Here is a 21,974-nt window from a genome sequence, read left to right on the forward strand (position 1 = left end):
TACTCATCTCTATCTTCCGTCACTTTCGGCAGGTATGTTCAGTTTTGGCCATAAAGCGCGAGGTTGTGGCACACCATCTCAGGCGCCCTTCATGGAGATGGACTGCAGTGCAGCAAAGCGTCTCCTGGGCCGTACAAAATCCATAACCATTTGAGTGACTGATCAACAGCTTATGGCGTAAGGGCACTGGGATTCCAGTTCCCAAGCCAGGTAAAGATTATGCCCAACAAATGTCCTCTGAAAGCTGCCTGTAGGGATGGATAATGGAAGACTTTTGCGGGCCTTCGATGAGCGAGGTTTCTTGACGTGTGTGACGGTCTGCCGTGGATCACAATTCAGGAGGCTGTTCCTCGACAGTAGCACTTAGTCGCCGTGTTTTATTTTTACCTGGGAATGTCTTAGAACGGTACCTGGTGGTATTTTCACCATAAAACAGAGGGGATTGCGGGGACTTCATGTCCCTCATGCGTTTTCCGGTTCGTGTATCACGTTCAAAATCATGGAGATCTTTACTGAATGCCGCTCTGCTCGCAGTCGTCCCATCGCTGTACGTAGACTGTCAGCTCTACATTTGAGCTCAGAATGATGACGGTCCCTTAGTAAATTGTCGAACAAGTCGAGAGACAGTAGAGAAAACCACAGTAGCACACTTCTATCAACAATGGCGTGAAACCTCAATGCCCACTACATAGGCCAGATGGCCTTGTACTTTATAAAAGAAGGTAACCCATTACATGTCTCATAACTTTGTTGTTTTTAAGGGAAAGCTGAACTTTACGTGTCTGATGACCTTACTGATTTTCAGGGAAGGTAGAACATCATGTGTCTGGTGACCATGTTGTTTTTAAAGGTTGGTAGAGCATTACATTTCTGATGACCTTGTTGTTTTAAGGGAAGGTAGAACATTACATGTTTCATAACTTTGTCGTTTTTAAGGGAAGGCTGAAAATTACGTGTCTGGTGACCTTGTTGTTTTAAAGGGAGGAAGAACATTATGTGTGTGATGACCTTGTTTTTTTAAGGGACGTAGATAATTGCATGCATGATGACATTGTTGTTTTTAAGGGAAGGTAGAACATTACATGTTTCATAACTTTGTCGTTTTTAAGGGAAGGCTGAAAATTACGTGTCTGGTGACCTTGTTGTTTTAAAGGGAGGAAGAACATTATGTGTGTGATGACCTTGTTGTTTTTAAGGGACGTAGATAATTGCATGCATGATGACATTGTTGTTTTTAAGGGAAGGTAGAACATTACATGTTTCATAACTTTGTCGTTTTTAAGGGAAGGCTGAAAATTATGTGTCTGGTGACCTTGTTGTTTTAAAGGGAGGAAGAACATTATGTGTGTGATGACCTTGTTGTTTTTAAGGGACATAGATAATTGCATGCATGATGACATTGTTGTATTTAATTGATGGTAGAACTTTAGATGTCCCATGACCTTGTTGTTTCTAACAGAATATAGAACATCACATGTCTGATGACATTGTTGTATTTAAGGGATGGTAGAACTTTAGATGTCCCATGACCTTGTTGTTACTAGCGGAATATAGAGCATGACATGTCAGGACCTTGTTATTTTTAAAGGAAGGCATAATATTACATGTCTGTTGACCTTGTTGTTTCTAACGGAACATAAAACATGACATGTCTGATGACCTTGTTGTTTTAAAAGTATTTAGAACATTATATGTCTGGTGACCTTGTTACTTTTGAGGGAATGTAGAACATTACATGTCCGATGACCTTGTTGTTTTGAGGGAAGGTAAAACATTACATGTCTGATGACCTTGTTGTTTTTAAAGGAAGGCAGAACATTATATGTCTGGTGACCTTGTTACTTTTGAGGGAATGTAGAACATTACATGTTCGATGACCTTGATGTTTTAAAGAAAGGTAGAATATTAGATATCTGATTACCTTGTTGTTTTTAAGGGAACGTAGAACATACGCGACTGATGACCTCGCTGTTCTGTAAAGTTTCCCTGTAGTTAGTGTTGAAACAGGAGAAAGAACGTCACGACTTATTTACAAGTATATTTATTATATATCAACACTGTACATGAGATCTGTTCACAGCGGGATCTCGCAGATGAAGGGACGGAGAACTGCACAATCGGTGTTCCACAGCAGACCTGTGTCGTAACCACGGGCGCACTTATAACCAGCACTGTTATCCGGGTAACCAGCCCTCCACCAACTGCTGAGAGCAGGCTCACCTGAAACACAGGACACAAGTGTCGTACACTCGATCCATAACACTTTATCTTTCTTCAGATTATCCCAGTTATTTCCGAGGTCACTGGAACACCCCAGGCTCATTTTGGTTATCACCTCAGATTTACGGCCAGATGGACTTCCTGACAACACGCGCATTTCTGGATGAAAATATTAACCCAGTATAGAGCGCGATTCGAACCTCAGCCTTCAGGACCCCCAGTGGATTTGGGAGTTAGAAGAGCATCCACGTTATCCCCTGTTTGTCGTAAGAGGACACTAAAAGGTCAACCACTGGATCTCAATTGAGACCGTGGTTTGACGACCACGGTTCCTCTAGTTGAGCCTGGCATTTTCCCCACGAAATTCTTGTCAGGCTCCTCTCTCTTATCTTCCTTGTGCGACCTCTCTGGGTCAACACTTGTTCTAGTCCGACACCGACGGCCTTGGGAGTCTTTCATAATCACGACCGTCGTGGGGCTTCTCTATCTTTCCGGTACCTTCAATTTTTAGAAGTGCCGGGCCGCTTCTGATTGGTGTTAATAGAGGATGGTCTCCCAGTGGTATTCCTATTAAAACAATATTCACTTATGTTCTACTTGACTGCACTGTTAAGCCACCAGTGATCTTATTCTAAAAATAATTTCTATTGATGGCAACAACTTACCACGTGAGCGGTTCGTCAGACTGGTATTACATATTGCTATCATGAAGTCAACCAGGTCCGTGTAAATGAGATCGGAATATGTTCACAGATCCACGAATTGGAGCGATGTCAATTTTATCTACGCTTTTCACAGGCAGCTGAAGCACTTTGTGGAAATTTATAAAGAAGTCTTGGATGTTATCTCGTGCTCCAGTTTTCAATCCGATAACTCTGATGTTACGAAGCTGGTACTTCATGTCGATACGCCGTGTGCTGCCAGTTGTACTCTATTACGTGCATTCCCACATTCTGTTCCGCTCTTCTATATTGAATTGTATTCCCTATCGTTACGCACCGCGGTATTTCTATTCTGATTTGATGTACTTATTCTTACAATTCTATTAATAAATAGTCTGTCCCTTAAAAGACACAGTCATCGCTTTCGGTATATTTTCAACATTTTCAAGTTTCGTAATTCTTATCCGTGTGTTTTGAGGTTGCGACAACATTGTTGTTTTATTTTCCCGATAAATACGACCCCGCGGGTAGGGACCATAGAATGCATCCATGGTATTCCCTGCCAATCGTAAGAGGATAACAAAATGCGCCCAAGGAGCTCTTCATTTTGGAGCGTGACCTAGTGACCGTGGGGACCTGGCATTACTTCCACATAATTTTGTCAGGCTCCTCACTTTCATCTATCCTTGGTTAACTCTCGTTCTTGTCCGATCACGGCGATATTACATTTTCGATACCTGAGGAGACTTTCATCTCCCCCTTCCCTTTCTTTAGCCGATACCTTCATCTCTCGAAGTGTCAGACCTTTTCATTCTTTTGCTCCATTAGTGGATGGCAGCCCAATTTTAGTTCCTCATCAAATACAAATACCACCATACCACCACCCAATAACTGAAAATAGTAATGAGTAACAAATGCCGACATGAAATATTGACCGAGCTGCCCCAGAGACGATGAAGTCTTGTCGCTATAACGTACCACAGTGGTTCGAGTGATTGAATAGGCCAGATAAGAAGATGAAGTACATGCTGATGCTCATCAAACCAAGATCAAATCCACTATGCCTGGAGCACTGTCGTCTGAAGACGTAGTGGCACTGCCTTGTTATACATCTGTTGACCTAAAATGTCCACTTAGTAAGAATCGCTCCGTGCTGTCAGAAACTTACAACATTATAAACGACTAGTGCTGTATGACAAGTAATTGGAAATAAGAACCGAACATGTTAATGTATTTATGAAACAAAAGACAGATAGTCGTTGCCCTTAGAAGTACTGAACGCTGAAAGGCATAACAGTCTATAATGATAATGTATGATGTATGCATGTATGTTAATAGTCTTTAATACACACTATGATAACATGGTTTGCATACATCAGAATGGTGCAAATGATCCATTCACTGAGAGATAGTATTTCACACTTAACAGTTCGAGTTCTTGAAATGTGTAACTGGTGCCAATGATTCCCGTTTCCTCAGTAACTTTGTTTAAGGCAACAGAAGTGCCGTTCTAGCTATGTACATCATCACACGAGGCAATCACTTCGTGGAAATGAGCGTCTGTCTATAACTGTTGAAATATTCTCATGATTTCAATATCGTTGTGAATGACAAACAAAATAGGGATTTAATACATGAAAGATCTGTCCAAGGTATCCTCACAGCCACCGGTCTCTAGCACTCGGCGTGCTGGTAGCACCTGGATATCGTAACGTGCCCTGCTGTGTTCCACTGAGTAACATCAGAGATAATCAAGACTCCTTCATGCGATGGTTTTCTAGGAGGTTCCTTCCCATCTGTAATTTTTCTACTTTCATTGAGCACGCCCACTGACTAAACTATGCCCATCCCGATCTGTCACCCGTAGTGCACATTTTATAACAGACACAAACATATCTAAAGTCATTACAAACCAGTGAAGCCCCTAAAAGTCAGCCTAAGTGCAGCGATGAGAATCATAATTGCGATGAACGAAATACACAAAGGCACAGTGCAAATATCACCCCAGTGGAGTGATAGTGTCAGACTGTACTTGTTGGTGGCTGCAGGGAATAAATTGATGCGAAACGTGCAAGTCGCAGACGCAAAGAGAAGCGGAAATTGTAGTAGCTGCAATAAGGAAGCTGAAAAGAGAGCACAGTGAGATTCACAACAAATTCGAGCACTTTCTTTTATTATAACTGAGAAGAAACGGGAAGGAGATGGCTTCAAATATCACAAAAAATATGAAAATTCAAGCGCACCAGAAAGTAGAAACTGCTTCGGGAGTCGATGATGTGAAGGTGAAGAGAGCAAGTACATATGTATCGATTAGTTAACCTGAGGTCAAGTGAAGACACCGCGGTTCACGTCTAGACGTCATCTGTTCAGAAGAAAACATATCCGGGACCATATCACAGAGACTATTAGAACAGCGAAGTTGGCTTTGGCTGTCTTATTATCGCCGATATCACTACTTGGTCTGAGGTTCAGGAGGTTCCGTAGTCGTTAGCAAGGATATGGATGATATTGCCACACAACTTTCATTTTATGTCTCTGAAGTGTTAGCATCTCAATTTGTAAATTACTGTTCACGATCGAGTACAGAGAGACACCATTGAGTTCTTGGCGATTACGACGAAGTTAGGAACTCTACGTATCTATTATACTTTCACGACGAGACATGTGGGCACTTTTAATTAATTAATTAATAAGAGCATACAAATGCACATAGGGAAGTGTGGGTGTTTATTCTCTGGTATAATGTAGTAGGTTTCTCTTGCGATTCTTGCAACAGGTGAAGTATTATTTGTCACACAAACTACACGAAGAGTCCTTGTTGGGTTCATGGTATTTCGTATTCTTGCATATTCGGTGGTGGTATCCACGTATCGCCAGGCTTGTCAGTGCAGATCGCACGTTGTGGTTTCCTTGTGTCCATCCTCTATCAATCATGGCATCTGTAGAGTAGAAATTCTCTTCTACATTCATCCGCTTGTCTCGTCGGAGGGTCAATAATTTTTTTCTTGGCTGGTTGATGGCAGCATTAAGTGACATCTCAAGTCCTCATTGAAGGAGGTTTCTCTTGCAGGTTCATACGCAAGCCTTGAGTGCGCTTTTTGGCAATTCCGAGGGCTCATTTTAGGAAGCGAGATTTTACTTTTTCTATTGTCTCTAGAAATTCTCAGATCAGTTCCAAGTCGTACGTGATAATTGGTACTATTTTAGCGCTGAACAGAGTCATAGCTCTTATCGCTCTTTCCCTGATGTGGATCCTGTATGACGTTCCTGATGTCTCTAGAGTTAGTCCTAAGTATTTGTTCCTAGTAACATCTTGTCTTCGGTCGGTAACCTGCCCCTCTTCGAAATACCATATGTATACTTTTTCCAGGTTTATGACGAATTTGTTGTTTTCAGCTCAAATGTTCAGTTTGTTTAAGGCTTCTTTAAGGTCATTATCGGTCTGCGAACCTAGGACCATGTCATGAGGATACATATAGAGCGACACCGATTGCAGATTTTCAATGGATTTTCTGCGTCCGATGTAGCAATGCTAAACAGGAGGGGACTAACTGGGTCACCTTGAATTACTCAATTTGTTTGAAGGATTTCTTTTGATATACTTATCCCGTCGTTTATTGCTACATTGCTTTGTGATAGGAGTTTCCTATGAGTTTTACAATTGCCTTGTCTTCTATCATGGGATCCATACTGTTCCTGTCCAACATGTCGAATGCCTTTGTAAACTCTGTGAAAACTGTACAGTATTGGCCTTTGGGGTGTCTTAGCCGCCCAGATGTCTTCTTGTAGACATTTTATAGCCTGTGAAGGTGACCGTTTCCTTCTTAATCTGAATTGATACTCTTATATTTGATGGTCAGTGAAGTTCGTTTGTTCTTCTGATATTATACTCCAGAGCAATCCCTCGTTATGAGATTGGTTTGTCGGCTTGTCCTTTCCTTTATATCATCTTTATTCTAAATTCCCTCCAGTCCTCGGAGATTATTCCGCTTTGTAGACATTTGCTGAACAAAAAGATCCATATATTTGCAAGGTGTTGTGCACTTCTTGAGACCGAGGAATCCTAATTCAGATGGTCTGAAGATATGAATACCTTATTTAAATCAATAATTTAAAAAACTCAAGTACAAAACACACCAAGGAGTTTCTCAGCGGAGGTTTACGAACACTTGGTCTTTGTCCACTTGCTCCGGCCCACCGGCAAAGACGGGTCAAGTTAACAAGCAAAAATAATTAAATCAAGAAGAGAAAATTTAAAGTGGAAGCAAAATACTTACCTTCAAAAAAACGAGCTGGACCATTTAACCAGAGGCAACACAGATCGTTACTCGCGGTTTTTGCAGTGGCAAATGTCAGAGAACGTAAAGAAAAACCCAAGAAACTTTTTTGAACCAAAAGAAAGTTTAATTAATATTTCTTTGTAAGAACCTTACAATTGTTGAAAGAAATACCTTTCAATGTTCCCTAAAGGTACGGTGCACCGTCTAAATCAAATTTAGTTTAAAAGTTAGAAATAAAATTGAATAGAATGGATAAAACGACATGTATTCCGCAGAGAAGAGGGACGCCCTCAGAAAAAAAGATAACATTAATATTAAGAAAGAAACAATAAAAGGGAAGAATTATTTCCTGGCAGTAGGCCCTTAAAATAAACAGTTTTCCAACAGGTTAATTTGCGAAGTCTTACAGGTATTATTCTCCTTTAATTAATTATCAGATTAAATAAATGAGAAGCCACGGATTCTCCCGAGGAAACCAGAACACAAGGGACCTTCGCAAATAATTCATCAAACCCAGAAGAAAAACGGTAAAACACATGAACACCAGAAACACGGGTAAAATCAACACGACCTCGAATATCTTTCGTACAGAGCGAAAGCACTCCAAGATTAAAAAAACAAGGGGATAAGGCATCAGCTCCAACATGAGGCAACAGTCAAATTACAACTCAAACACCACTTTCAGTTTTTAAAATAATCATCAGCATCATACCAACAACACATCACTAAGGGCAACGGTTGTCATAGAAACAAACAAGACCAAGCGTCAAACCAGACCATTTTAATAAATAGAATAAATATAGTTATCAGAAAAGGGGAATAGGAGAATGAAAATTAAAGAATAAAAAGATTCGGGTTTCCTGAGAAAATCGCGTGGTCTCAATTTTACAGCAAATGACTATCAGTTAGTAATGTTACTTTCACTTCAAATTAACAATTTCTTTACATGATGCAAAATTTAGGATTTACGAAGTAGTCGCTTCTCGCAGAAAAATGCAGAGATAAACAGGTTTTGATAGAGTTCTTCCCGCAGTACCAAGTTAGAAAAGGTGCAGTAAATACTCCAAACACTTTTCACTTTACCAAATTTTCCAAGTTCATTCGGTCGAAAATCAATCAGGAAGGTTATTCGTAGGACAGAATAAAATCCGCAAACATAATTAAGATTTAGAGACGAGGCAATCCAGCTCCAGGAAAAAGAAAATAATAATAATAATCTTGAAGTAGGTAACTTACATTTTGTCCTTGAGTAGAAAGTAACGCATGGCCGCAGATAGAATGAAGATTACTTACAAATCCATAGAGATAAATTTAGGCAGAATAAGCAGCGGACGTCCACTCCGGATAAGAAAAATAAGATAAATAAACTCTTCAGGGCATTAGCCCTGATCCATTACACACTATCCTGGCATGTTGAGATAAATACACTTTCTTCTGAGAAGCCACCACATCAAGATTCCAACACTCATGGCGGGCGACAATCAACTCCACCGCCTTGCAACACGATTCGCAGAAGAAGCGGATCGTCCAGTTAACAAGCCTAAAACTGGACTCGCTCTCGAGCAAATTTGAGGCGAACCAATAGACAAAGAGGAAAATGGAGAGGTCCAATGAACAAAACATTCAAAATTCTCTCCGCGGAGTGACAAATACAGATACAGTTAGCGACAAAATCGCACACCACACAAAATTAAAGAAAATAGGGGAAGATTTCCAAGTAACGAAGATTTCAATGGCTTTTAGCCCAGGCCAAAAATGTAGTAGGGAAAGGGAAAATCGTGTGCCAACCGGCACACACTGTGAGATGCATTCGGTACTTCTCAAAATCTGGTTTCCGTTTTGTCCTCGCAAGAAAGTTTTCAGCTCACACAATAGAGAACACCTCTCCCACATCAGGGAGGCCATCCGGCTGTAAAATTGTGTGGCCCCACCAGAGAGTAGATATGACCTCCTATGTGTCTCAGGAGGATATGATGACCAAACATGTGCTCTTTCATCCCCACCGGAATTGTTCATCGTCTCTGAGTGCAAACGGTAAGGACAAGGCCACACATTCTACCAATCAGAAATGAGAAAATCTGCGACAAAACACAGGACTGCGTTTCTGCATTTGTGACGGAGATAAATCAGCATATTGGAGGAATATAAAGTTCTGTCTATGATGTAAATGGGACCTGGTAATCTGGCAATCTGGAAGATGTTGCTTGCTGCTTGTGAGAACTGTTAAAGTCTGCGAGGGCTCATCAAACATTTTCACGTGTCAAAGTAAAGACATTCCTGCTCTGGCTCTGCTCAGTAATATCAATGACGCTGAGAACGGTGATACGCGTATCCTTCTAGGTAATTCACGGCGATATATATCCTGAAACAGAGACAGCATTTACGTACGGTCGTCATCATTCAAAACCGTTCGTTATAATTATATAAAAATATTGTTTTCGAGATCATCTGAGCGAGTACCGAAAAGTACATTCTAGCCGTGAAAATGGAAATATGGATCTTCTAAGCAAGTTTCTGGGCCCTGCCTCACGAATTACTTCAAGTGATTCAGAGAAAATAAGGAAATGTTTAGTAATCGGTAAAACACAACGTCAACTATAAATAGAGATCGAGTAACTGACAGCTGCTGGTGATTGGTAGTGTGTGATAAAAAGAGAACAATAAAATATTACGACAGGCGGTACATTTAAACAGGAAGCGACACATTCTTATTCACTCGGGCTGTTTTTCTACGAGCTTTACCTGTAATACTTATCGTCGCACATAAGTGTGTTGGTGATCAAGAAACACCCTGCACCTGCTAGTTGGTAGTAACATTTCTCACAACGTGAACTCCATGACGAGGAATTTTTATTAAATAGGATGTGCATCACTAAATGCAATTCACTTCTTCTTCGCGATGCAGGAGCATTCACACCCGTTTCCCAGGTGATAGACCGTCTGATGGTGAGAGATATTTCGAAGGCGTTTTTGACGGCTGCTTCGTTGTTGAACCTCTTTCGTGTCCAACCATGACCCCAGGGTACTGTTGTCGTGTGAGTGACTGCAGTCACGTCCGAGTACTTGAACTATGGGCAACGACTGAGGGGACGAGTACGTTGTACTGAGAGTCGGGAGTAGAATTGGGCACCTCGGACATATTCTGAGTCATGGTCCTCCTTGAGTCGAGAGTAGTATTGGGCACCTCGGACATACTCTGAGTCATGGTCCTCCTTGAGTCGGGAGTAGTATTGGGCACCTCGGACATATTCTGAGTCATGGTCCTCCTTGAGTCGAGAGTAGTATTGGGCACCTCGGACATATTCTGAGTCATGGTCCTCCTTGAGTCGGGAGTAGTATTGGGCACCTCGGACATATTCTGAGTCATGGCCCTCCTTGAGTCGGGAGTAGTATTGGGCACCTCGGACATATTCTAAGTCATGGCCCTCCTTGAGTCGGGAGTAGTATTGGGCACCTCTGACATATTCGGATTCATTGCCCTCCTTGAGTCGGGAGTAGTATTGGGCACCTCGGACATACTCTGAGTCATGGTCCTCCTTGAGTCGGGAGTAGTATTGGGCACCTCGGACATATTCTGAGTCATGGTCCTCCTTGAGTCGAGAGTAGTATTGGGCACCTCGGACATATTCTAAGTCATGGCCCTCCTTGAGTCGGGAGTAGTATTGGGCACCTCGGACATATTCTGAGTCATGGCCCTCCTTGAGTCGGGAGTAGTATTGGGCACCTCGGACATACTCTGAGTCATGGTCCTTCTTGAGTCGGGAGTAGTATTGGGCACCTCGGACATATTCTGAGTCATGGTCCCCCTTGAGTCGAGAGTAGTATTGGGCACCTCGGACATATTCTAAGTCATGGCCCTCCTTGAGTCGGGAGTAGTATTGGGCACCTCGGACATATTCTGAGTCATGGCCCTCCTTGAGTCGAGAGTAGTATTGGGCACCTCGGACATATTCTGAGTCATGGTCCTCCTTGAGTCGAGAGTAGTATTGGGCACCTCGGACATATTCTAAGTCATGGCCCTCCTTGAGTCGGGAGTAGTATTGGGCACCTCGGACATATTCTGAGTCATGGCCCTCCTTGAGTCGAGAGTAGTATTGGGCACCTCGGACATATTCTGAGTCATGGTCCTCCTTGAGTCGGGAGTAGTATTGGGCACCTCGGACATATTCTGAGTCATGGTCCTCCTTGAGTCGAGAGTAGTATTGGGCACCTCGGACATATTCTAAGTCATGGCCCTCCTTGAGTCGGGACTAGTATTGGGCACCTCGGACATATTCTGAGTCATGGCCCTCCTTGAGTCGAGAGTAGTATTGGGCACCTCGGACATACTCTGAGTCATGGCCCTCCTTGAGTCGGGAGTAGTATTGGGCACCTCGGACATATTCTGAGTCATGGCCCTCCTTGAGTCGAGAGTAGTATTGGGCACCTCGGACATATTCTGAGTCATGGTCCTCCTTGAGTCGGGAGTAGTATTGGGCACCTCGGACATATTCTGAGTCATGGTCCTCCTTGAGTCGAGAGTAGTATTGGGCACCTCGGACATATTCTAAGTCATGGCCCTCCTTGAGTCGTGAGTAGTATTGGGCACCTCGGACATATTCTGAGTCATGGCCCTCCTTGAGTCGAGAGTAGTATTGGGCACCTCGGACATACTCTGAGTCATGGTCCTCCTTGAGTCGGGAGTAGTATTGGGCACCTCGGACATATTCTGAGTCATGGTCCTCCTTGAGTCGGGAGTAGTATTGGGCACCTCGGGCATATTCTGAGTCATGGTCCTCCTTGAGTCGGGAGTAGTATTGGGCACCTCGGACATATTCTGAGTCATGGTCCTCCTTGAGTCGAGAGTAGTATTGGGCACCTCGGACATATTCTAAGTCATGGTCCTCCTTGAGTCGGGAGTAGTATTGGGCACCTCGGACATATTCTGAGTCATGGTCCTCCTTGAGTCGAGAGTAGTATTGGGCACCTCGGACATACTCTGAGTCATGGTCCTCCTTGAGTCGGGAGTAGTATTGGGCACCTCGGACATATTCTGAGTCATGGCCCTCCTTGTGCTCAAGAGGCGAGGACTATACAATCAACCGTAGGTCGCTAACTTGTCAGAGGAGAGACTCTCACTTGGACTATGTGTAAGTAGATGAGCAGCCTGCTTCACATAATTTACCGAGCTGAGATTATTTTAATCAAGCCTCTGGGAGTAAAGGATTTCCAATTAGTTTTGACAGTGCAGGATTCTTTGGAACCAAAGAGGTGAAGGAAATGGTATTCGATATTAATCTATCAACCCACAGTAATGGGGAAAACATAACAAATAAAGTAGAAATGGGCGAGTTAGGAAGAGTTAGGAAATAATGATATTTCGGCAAGCGGTGATAACGATTAAGGGATAGGAGGAAATCAAATGCTTTTAACAAGTGTTGAAAAAGGATGGGCAGTTTGTGGTGTACGGAGGGAAAAAGGAAAAAGTAATATTTTGGATTAATCTGGTAAACTCATAGTACTTCCGAACAGATAATGGTACAGGTGGATGGAATATAAGAGGAAATATTCATCTTGACGTCGCGAACCACCAAGCCGACAGAGTAATAAAATGAGCCTGGAAAGTTAGTAAAGGTCCTTCTGATTTGACGAAAACAGTAATTGCACCTATTTCTAAGCAAGAGGACTGCTAGAACCATCAAGGTACATCAACGACACTGATGATGGTGATTCCTTCGTGCACCGGGCAAGGTATTCACTAGTATTTTTGGAGGGAGAAACCAATTAATGTCTTATACTGTGTTGGATGAGACCAGTGTGGTTTCAGACCTCAGAGGGGTTTTCATGGTCAGGTATTCAGTATTCGTCACATAAGTAAAAAGTGCTACGGTATGAATAGCGTTGTTTTTGTTTCGTAGATCTAGAGAAGGCATATGACAGAGTACTTCAGGGAAGGATGTCAGCCACACTGGGAGAATATGGGATTAAGCCTAGATTATTGGGAGCAATAAAACTCACTTATGTTGACATTGAAAGTTGATGGTAGAACGAGTTCTTGATTCAAGGTACTTACAGGGGTGGGATATGGCTGCAATCTTCAATGTTGTTGTTCATAGTTTACAAGGATCATCTACTGGAAGGTATAAAGCGCCAGGAATGCGGAAATGTCGTAAGCATTTTGGTGTTGATGGCAGACAGAGCTGAAAGCCTGCAGTCTAATTTATTGGAAAATAAAATAGGTGCAGTGAGTCCGACATTAATATTGGCATTACCAAGAATAAAGGGGCTCCCTGGCCGAGGTCGTAAAGGCGTACTCGGTTCGCCCGGAAGGACGTGGGTTCGAATCCACGTCAGAAAGTCGTAAAATTTAGGAAATTAGATTTCCACTTCCGGAGGTGCATATGGCCCTGAAGTTCACTCATCCTACATCAAAAATGAGTACCAGGTTAATTCTTTGGGTCAAAGGCGGCTGGGCGTAGAGCTAACAACTCTACCCCATCAAGTGCCGAGATTACGAACAGTGGAAGTCTTCACCTGCCACCACTCCCAGGGCCTTCGTGGCCTGTACGGAGATGTCTTTGCTTTTTTTTTATTGCCAAGAATAAAGTCATGTCTCTTAATTAGGAAAGTTCCGAGAACTGAATGTCAGGTCGGAGATACAAAACTGGAACTTCTGCCAGGAAGCAAGGTGCAGCAAAATTAATGCAGTGAGCTCTTGTATGGAACGGTCTGTTTTCAGGAAAACGCTGTGTGGGAGTGCAAGCTGGGAGGACTCTGGATATCTCGTCCACCGAGCTCGATAGCTTCAGTCGCTTAAGTGCGGCCAGTATCCAGTATTCGGGAGATAGTAGGTTCGAACCCCACTGTCGGCAGCCCTGAAAATGGTTTTCCGTCGTTTCCCATTTTCACACCAGGCAAATGCTGGGGCTCTACCTTAATTAAGGCCACGGCTGCTTCCTTCCCACTCCTTGTCCTTCCCTGCCCCATCGTCGCCATAAGAACTATCTGTGTCGGTGCGACGTAAAGCAACTAGCAAAAAAAAAAAAGATATATCGTCCAAACATTAGTTGTAATATACATTGCAATAACGAGAATGAAGTCTAGAAAAAACGGGTGGGAACAATGACAGGAAGGTACCCAGAATGAGAAGATAAATGCTAAGTGATGCATAAGCTCCATTGATGAAGCGGTACTCCGGTGTTGGGGTCGCGTGAGGTGAATGGAGGATGATGGGTTACCTGCGAGAATAACGTAGTCAGCCACCGAGGGTAAGAGCAGTAGAGGAGATCAGGACTCAGTTTCTAATTATTTAAAGGCAAGAGGTGTGGAACTAAACGAGGGTACAGCAGTCTATAATGATGATATCCCTACCACGACCCCTGTGTGTCCTACTCTCTATTTGATGTCCGTGATAAACCTGCACGCCTTGATGCGGCACATAGCCTACTCCTGTCAAAGAACACCGAGAGGTCTGCTCAAGGATTAACGTCCCCATCCGACAGATGAATGTCCTCATACCCTCACTTTACGACTCTTTACCTTCATTTAGGAATAAGTAATATTATTCACTTTATGTTCCAGTAACTACATTCGTATGGTTTGGGAGACGCTAACGTGCCGGAATTTTATCCATCAGGGTTTATTTTATGTGCCAGTAAATCTACGGACATGAGACTGACATACCACCTGACTGAGCGAGGATCGAAGTTGCCAAGTTGGGCTCAGAAAGCCTGGGCTACTGAGGGCAGGACTTCTTCATTCCTCCCCTGATTATAGGCAATACGGTGTGGTCGTCAGCCAGTGACATCGCTAACTACAGCTAAATGTCGGCTTCTGTTGTTTAATATGACAAATGTCTTCCGTCCGACATTCGGTAATTCATGAGGAGAAGAGAGCTAGAGAGAACTCACCTTTCACAGACACCCAACGATCTTCACCTTCGGGCTTGTAAACTCCCATCCAGGGGTTCCGGCTCACACTCTTGTACATTGTAGGGAACACCTCGCTTCTCTCCCGTTCACTCTCCGCCACCATGAGATCGCCTCCGTCTCTCTTGCACTGCTCCCTGGCGTCACTCCAGATCTTCCATTCACTGTACGTCTTATAACAGTTGAAACCTTGAAACAGTCGGTAACCTGTGGGCAGTTAGAACATCACATTTAAATAGTTAGTTCACACTTTTATATTTTAGACTATCCTACGGGTGAAAATGACGATCCTTCATTATTTGTCCTACTCTTTGTTGCATGACATGATCAGGAGACACCGTAGCGTAGAGAATAGGAGATAATGAGATGAAGTTAAGGACGTGAGGTACGATAGCGGAAAAGGAGAGGGTGAAACGCTGTGCCGACATGCAGCCTACTTAGGTCATAAAGCAGCAAGCGATTTGCTCATGGCTCATCTTCGCCATCCGTCATAAATGCGACCTATGCCCTCACTCTAAATGAGCAATGTGGTGAGGTTTGTAATGAATCCAGGCTTTTGTACGCTATCTAGCAGCACCTCTCCCACCCGGCTGGCCAACATTGTGATGGTGAAAATTGTTTCGACCAACGGGACGCCTTAAGCATCTTGCCCAGCAGGCGGACCAGTGCTAATATCTACGTGATAAACTGACGTATGCAGCTCATTTCAGGAGCTGGATCGTTCGGAGTATTTTCGAGATGATTTAGCTGACTTGGAAACAGCCAGCTCTCTTCGTATTCCGGAGATGTGAAAAATGAATATTCAACAACAACACCGTCGTATTTTCTGTACTTGGTCATGGATACGCTGCGATATGTGGCTCAGATATGGAACACTCACCGGGTCCCGCCACCACTTCGGACCCAAGACGCTCTCATTTCTCCTCCTGCAACAAGTTTATGATATTGTCTCTACTCGTGCACTCGTTCTGCAGACTGCTGCTCCAAGCAAACACCTACACAGTAACTGCAGGGTGAGTACTTTATCTGTGGAACGTGGAATACAACGATTAAGAGCCTTACTTTTCTATCTGAACAAACTAGATCCAAATCTCCAAGAAACACATGTACGTTCGTCTCCCGTACACCACTCATAGATAATATGATTAACTTCTTGAGAGTTTATCACTCACCTGAATGAGGACAGGACCTTGGTTTCGTAGTAGTAGTACTAGCTGGTGTAGTAGTAGTTGGAGCAGTGGTAATAGTAGTAGTCGGTGGAGTAGTAGCAGTCGGTGCAGTGGTGGTAGCTGGTGTAGTAGTTGCAGGTGTGACTGGCTTCATATATTGAGACGTCGAAGTAACTGGAACAAAAATACGCATGAAATATGCAATTTCTGATAAATAATAATCCTGAAAATCTATCGCAAACTGTGCAAATAAAATCCGTATGGAATCATTTTACGGTCTGCGACAAGGCCTACTTCAGATTATGGTTATGTTCAAAAAATCGCCTGTACCAAGATTATTAAAATAGTGCGTGTGTCTCTTACTTGTAATGATTCTATTTTGTCCAGTTGAAACACTACTAATCATGATAATGCCGCTCCAGAAAGGTGTATATGGTTTGTTGTATCATTCATGAAAGTGAAGATAGGTTAGATTCCTTACTTAGGTCCTTTTGAATGCAATCACGAGTTTAAGAAGGAGGAGAAATGTAATGTTGGCAGGACTGCAGGTAGGTAGTTAAATATGATCACCTCGATTAGGAGTGCTGCTGGAAAGAACTTCATAACCTCGGAAAAGGACACGATTTCCCATTATTACCAAAAGCATTCTTCTGTAACACCACATTTCAAAGGCCTCTACTCTATTTCTCTACTTAGCATGACTCTAACGTTACAAACAAATACTTCGGCAAACGACGGCCTGAATTGTATATTTATGGTGAGTAGAATGTTTGATTTACAAGATGGCTTCCTTCAGCAAATATTCTTCTTCGGTAAATGAACGGATAGCTTCTCCTTTAATTCGTTATGTTACTTCCTAGCCACCCAAATTTCTCCACTTCCTTTATGAGAGCATTTCCTAGTCACGTGCTTCACCTGACCTTATCTACTACATTCAACTGCCCTTGACATCCTCCAACAATGACGTTTCTCCATATCCAATATTGCCTGCTCTATATACACATTTAACTGAAGGAGAGGCAGACCACGCACCTGCCTCGCTCGCTGACCACTGCAGTTTGTGTTTCTCTTCGTTTCCTGTAATTCCAATCCTCTCAAGCATTTCAGAACGCCTAGTCCCGTAGACAATATCGAATAGGGAGGAGAATGACGCAGGCACGTTCTCTAGCTGATTGCCCCTGGACACGGAGGAGATACCGCCCACAAACACTGCAGCCCTACTTCTTTGGGGTAAGGAACACCTAGTGTGAATGAGAGTTCTATGACAACGATCAGGAACTACAACACTTGGACTTACCGTGTACTGGTGGATGTACAGATGTCACCGAAACAAGCTGCTCAACTTCACTGCTATCACATGATCTTCTTTCTTGGTGGACATTCACGGCTAATTCCCATTGGTTCTCCGTCGATGTCAATCCCCGCGTATCAACCTGTAACGAATATTGGACTCTTAAGACATAGAAAATTATAGCCCACATTCAGTTCACAATCCACTATAATTCCAAGGTAAGTATGAAGCACCCATTTGAAACAACCCTTCCTACTCACATTCCTGTTTTCTTCCTCGCACGTCACATTATGCCCAACTACCACACCACACAACCACAATTGGTGCTTTACTCGGAGTTTCGCCGCACCATATAGTGGCAATCGGAGCCGTAACTTACGGAAAACCTATAACGTACTCCCAGAGATGCTGTTTGTTCGTTATTCTTAGATATTACTAAAACATCCCAGTTTCATTTAATTCGGTACAATTGTTCGTGTGTTTTAGAACTGAATGTTTAAAGCACGGAATTTCGGTATTTCTTGACATCATTCTCCTGCTGTAAAAAGAGACAATATGTCCAGAAAGAAATTCATTTATCAAACGAGACTTCTGATGTCTCCAAGCCCGGCTTCAGTGACCATAGTTTCGAGATAAAGGAAGTGGAGTGGACGAAATCACAATCACATATCAGAGTGAATATAACGGAGAGATTCAGGGATCGGTTCGGGAATTCGGCACCGAAGACGTAGATGCGTTTCCAGGCAGTGTAGCAGTAGATATGACCTGGCTCGACTACTTCGTACAGCTCCAGGCAGTGTAGCAGTAGATATGACCTGGCTCGACTACTTCTTACGGCTCCAGGCAGTGTAGCAGTAGATATGACCTGGCTGGACTACTTCTTACGGCTCCAGGCAGTGTAGCAGTAGATATGACCTGGCTGGACTACTTCTTACGGCTCCAGGCAGTGTAGCAGTAGATATGACCTGGCTCGACTACTTCTTACGGCTCCAGGCAGTGTAGCAGTAGATATGACCTGGCTCGACTACTTCCTATGGCTCCAGGCAGTGTAGCAGTACATGACCTGGCTCGACTACTTCTTACGGCTCCAGGCAGTGTAGCAGTAGATATGACCAGGCTCGACTACTTCCTATGGCTCCAGGCAATGTAGCAGTAGATATGACCTGGCTGGACTACTTCGTACGGCTCCAGGCAGTGTAGCAGTAGATATGACCAGGCTCGACTACTTCCTATGGCTCCAGGCAATGTAGCAGTATATGACCTGGCTGGACTACTTCGTACGGCTCCAGCCAGTGTAGCAGTAGATATGACCTGGCTCGACTACTTTTTACGGCTCCAGGCAGTGTAGCAGTAGATATGACCTGGCTGGACTACTTCGTACAGCTCCAGGCAGTGTAGCAGTATATGACCTGGCTGGGCTTATTCTTACTGCTCAAGGCAATGTTGCACTAGATATCGATTGGCAGGACTTCTTCATTAAACCCAAGACTGCGGCAGTCTCCACTTCCACGGAGCTCTTTTTTTTTTTTTTCCTCAGGGTCTCCATCTGGGCTGGACAAACTTTTCAGACTTCATCGTAAATCAGGGGGGACCATTACGAGATATTTCCAGCCAGACCGATGTTCCTGGAATGATTCCTTAAAGGGAAGGTCTAGTTTCTACTTTATTTATTTTCCATAAACCCACAACCTGTGTATTACCGTTATTATATTATTTAACAAGTTCAGTGCGGGATTAACATAGGCTGTTGTCACAAAGACAAACTGTGTGAAATGTCTGTGAAATATAAATTCAGTTAACTACTAAGTTCTAGCGCCTCCTGTGACGATCTCTCGAACTAGCTAGCTGCTTGTCTTGGGGCAAGCATATTATCAACATGCATATATTATTTTAAACGCGGGCTTTATTCCCAGCAATAACAACACAATCGTGAGTAATTACGTCTGCTATGAGTTACTCCACTTTCTTAAGCCGTTAGTGGTTAGCACATGCAAAGCAGGTTAGTGTTTGATGCACAATGATATCAAGGACATATTAGATTACTTCCGCAAACTGTACTGTGGTTTGAAATTTGGTTGAAATTTGAATGGTGCATGAAAATATTTATTACACACAGCACTAAGTTACGTGTATTAATCACATACAATATTATCCATCCAACACGGAAACACAACTCTGAATTTGATAATACACGGTACCGTTATTATCCAGTGTCCACTGGCGTTCCTGTGGCCATGCACAGACAGGTCCAACTTCGAGCCCACAGACGATGCACAGTGGTCTGTGCTCGCCAGTGAAACTGCTAGCGTCAGGGGCAAGAGAACGTGGAACAAGTACAGAGTTCAACAGTTAACTGTGACTAAAATTACAGCCTAAAGGAGGTTATGACATAAAATATGGCACTTCAATGCAGAGTACTAATTTCAGCTTCATTCGCTATCCATCCTCAGTCAAACAAATACATTACCTTAGATCGTCAGCCCCGCTTGAAAACTTTGATGGTCAGTTAAGAAAACAGCCCGCAATATTTTACTGTGTAAATTAATCGTCCGCTTCCCTTTACAATTTTAAGTATTCTGACAGGATTTATTAACATGTTCCTAAGCATTTGTTAATTATTGTGACGAGAGCTTCATGAACTTGGTTCTAAGTACATGCTAAATGATCTGACCATTCCACAGCCCTTGATACATTTTCCTCTGTCGTGGCCAATATTCCTATAACGGAGCCTTGAAAACTAGAGCCCCGACTAGTCCAAGTAACGAGTGCCTTGTGCAGAGACTCACTGTAGTTAGGGACAATGGCTGGAACGTGAACCATCAAGTTGAAATGTAGAATGAGGAGCTCGAAATCATGATACTTTACAACATATCTGCGTCTATCACAGTCTGATAACCCGCAGGCTTGCCTTTACAAATTGGAAAGACATAATTCACAAAAAGAAGCCGTAGCTTCCAAAGCACATTACCTAGGTCGGGTCTCGAATCGAGAAGTTCACTTAACATTTGGGTTTAAAAAAGGTACTCAGAATCGGTAGGAGCAGTTGCTCCTAGTTTTACATTAGACAGGGCTTGAACCTCCAATTTTAGTTCACAATGATTTTACAATACGCCCGGTGTCGGGGCTGTAAAGTACGTTACACAGACCCTTAAAGCAGAAGGGGTGTATTACATAATTAGTTATACCTGGTTATCCTCTCTGTATTAGTGGAACCAAATAACAGAGGATGGGACCTTCATGAATTTTAGGGAAATGCGGACACACTAACTGTTACAAGCTTACTAAAATTTCTAAATCCTCCCGAGTTTCACACGCATAATTTTCACATAATTACATTTCTGCAATACCTTGTTAATTACCTGCTCCCCCGTCTCCTCTCCCTTATGACACACACAAGTCAATCAGTACCAGACACATTTAAATATAGTATTAGCCGATGTTTCCTGAAGGATTTACTTTCATACATTTTGAGTGAATAATCAATTTAATATTATATCATTTGATGGGCTGATTGAATTTGTTACGGAGATTTCCGTGGTAGTTAGAGGTGAAAGAAGGTGCTGGGATGAATAGGTCTCAACTTACGAAATTAAAGTTAATTTAAATTTAACAAGGTTATATTTTCTTTTCAAGATCAAGAAATAACAAGTATAACAGGTATTCAGTAGCATATCAACCAATTAAGAATGTACAATTACAGTTTGCTACAGGATTTTCGCTTCGAGCCCCAGACTCACAATTATTGAGCAATTAGCCCAACTTTACCCAAATACAAGGTTTGACAAAGGGGCGGAAAACCCCAATCATGCCCAGGAGCACTTGCTCCCAATTACCCAGTAAAGCCTGCTCGAGGCGCACAGAAACCAAATTTAAGAAAGAGCAACCCGCTCTCAAAGTTCAAGCCCATCAACGGCCACACCAAACTCCACCTTCAAGCTGTCCTCCGGACACATAAAAACAGGGGTAAAAATACCCAACCTACTGAGGCCTATTCAGTAAAGAAACAGGACAATGACATGGCCCCAAAATACCAACTTGAGTGGAGGCGTACTCAGCACTCCTAATACACTTTATTAAAACCTAATTTGGCCCTAGGCCGCTTATGCAAGGGCTAATCCCATACTACGGAGGTGACACGAAATCAAACTTTATTACATTACGAAGAGATGGGAAACTGTTATAAAAATGTAGTCACCTCAAAACAATATGAGTGGGAGCTCGAGAGGGTTAGGCACTCTCTATCCCAATTTGTAGTTAAAGAGACAGAATTTATATCAAGTGTCTTTTACATTTTAAAGGAAGGTTACATGATAAAAGTTTCGAACCTGCCCCGAGGGTTAAACTGATGAGCTAGAAGAAAAGAAGTTATTAAAAGGCCATTACCTTATGGATGAACTGCTACCCGAAGAAAGAGGCGCTTCCAGCCCCCTGCTACATAATCACAC

General features: G+C 42.9%; 1 protein-coding gene across 1 annotated transcript in view; it reads right to left on the bottom strand.

The window, feature by feature from the left end:
* Nucleotides 1-2,073: 2,073 nt before the first annotated feature.
* The window catches only part of LOC137503155 (hemolymph lipopolysaccharide-binding protein-like), a 64,801-nt gene continuing 44,900 nt past the window's right edge, over nucleotides 2,074-21,974 (bottom strand). The window contains exons 2-6 of the mRNA XM_068230630.1: nucleotides 17,790-17,915; nucleotides 17,536-17,671; nucleotides 16,242-16,412; nucleotides 15,052-15,276; nucleotides 2,074-2,220 (exon numbers count right to left, since the gene is read on the bottom strand). Of these exons, the coding sequence (XP_068086731.1) occupies nucleotides 2,075-2,220; nucleotides 15,052-15,276; nucleotides 16,242-16,412; nucleotides 17,536-17,671; nucleotides 17,790-17,915 (804 nt within the window). The 3' untranslated portion in view covers nucleotide 2,074. The remainder of the gene's footprint in view (nucleotides 2,221-15,051; nucleotides 15,277-16,241; nucleotides 16,413-17,535; nucleotides 17,672-17,789; nucleotides 17,916-21,974) is intronic.

Source organism: Anabrus simplex, chromosome X (genome assembly GCF_040414725.1).
Source record: "Anabrus simplex isolate iqAnaSimp1 chromosome X, ASM4041472v1, whole genome shotgun sequence".
In the NCBI taxonomy this organism is placed as follows: domain Eukaryota; kingdom Metazoa; phylum Arthropoda; class Insecta; order Orthoptera; family Tettigoniidae; genus Anabrus; species Anabrus simplex.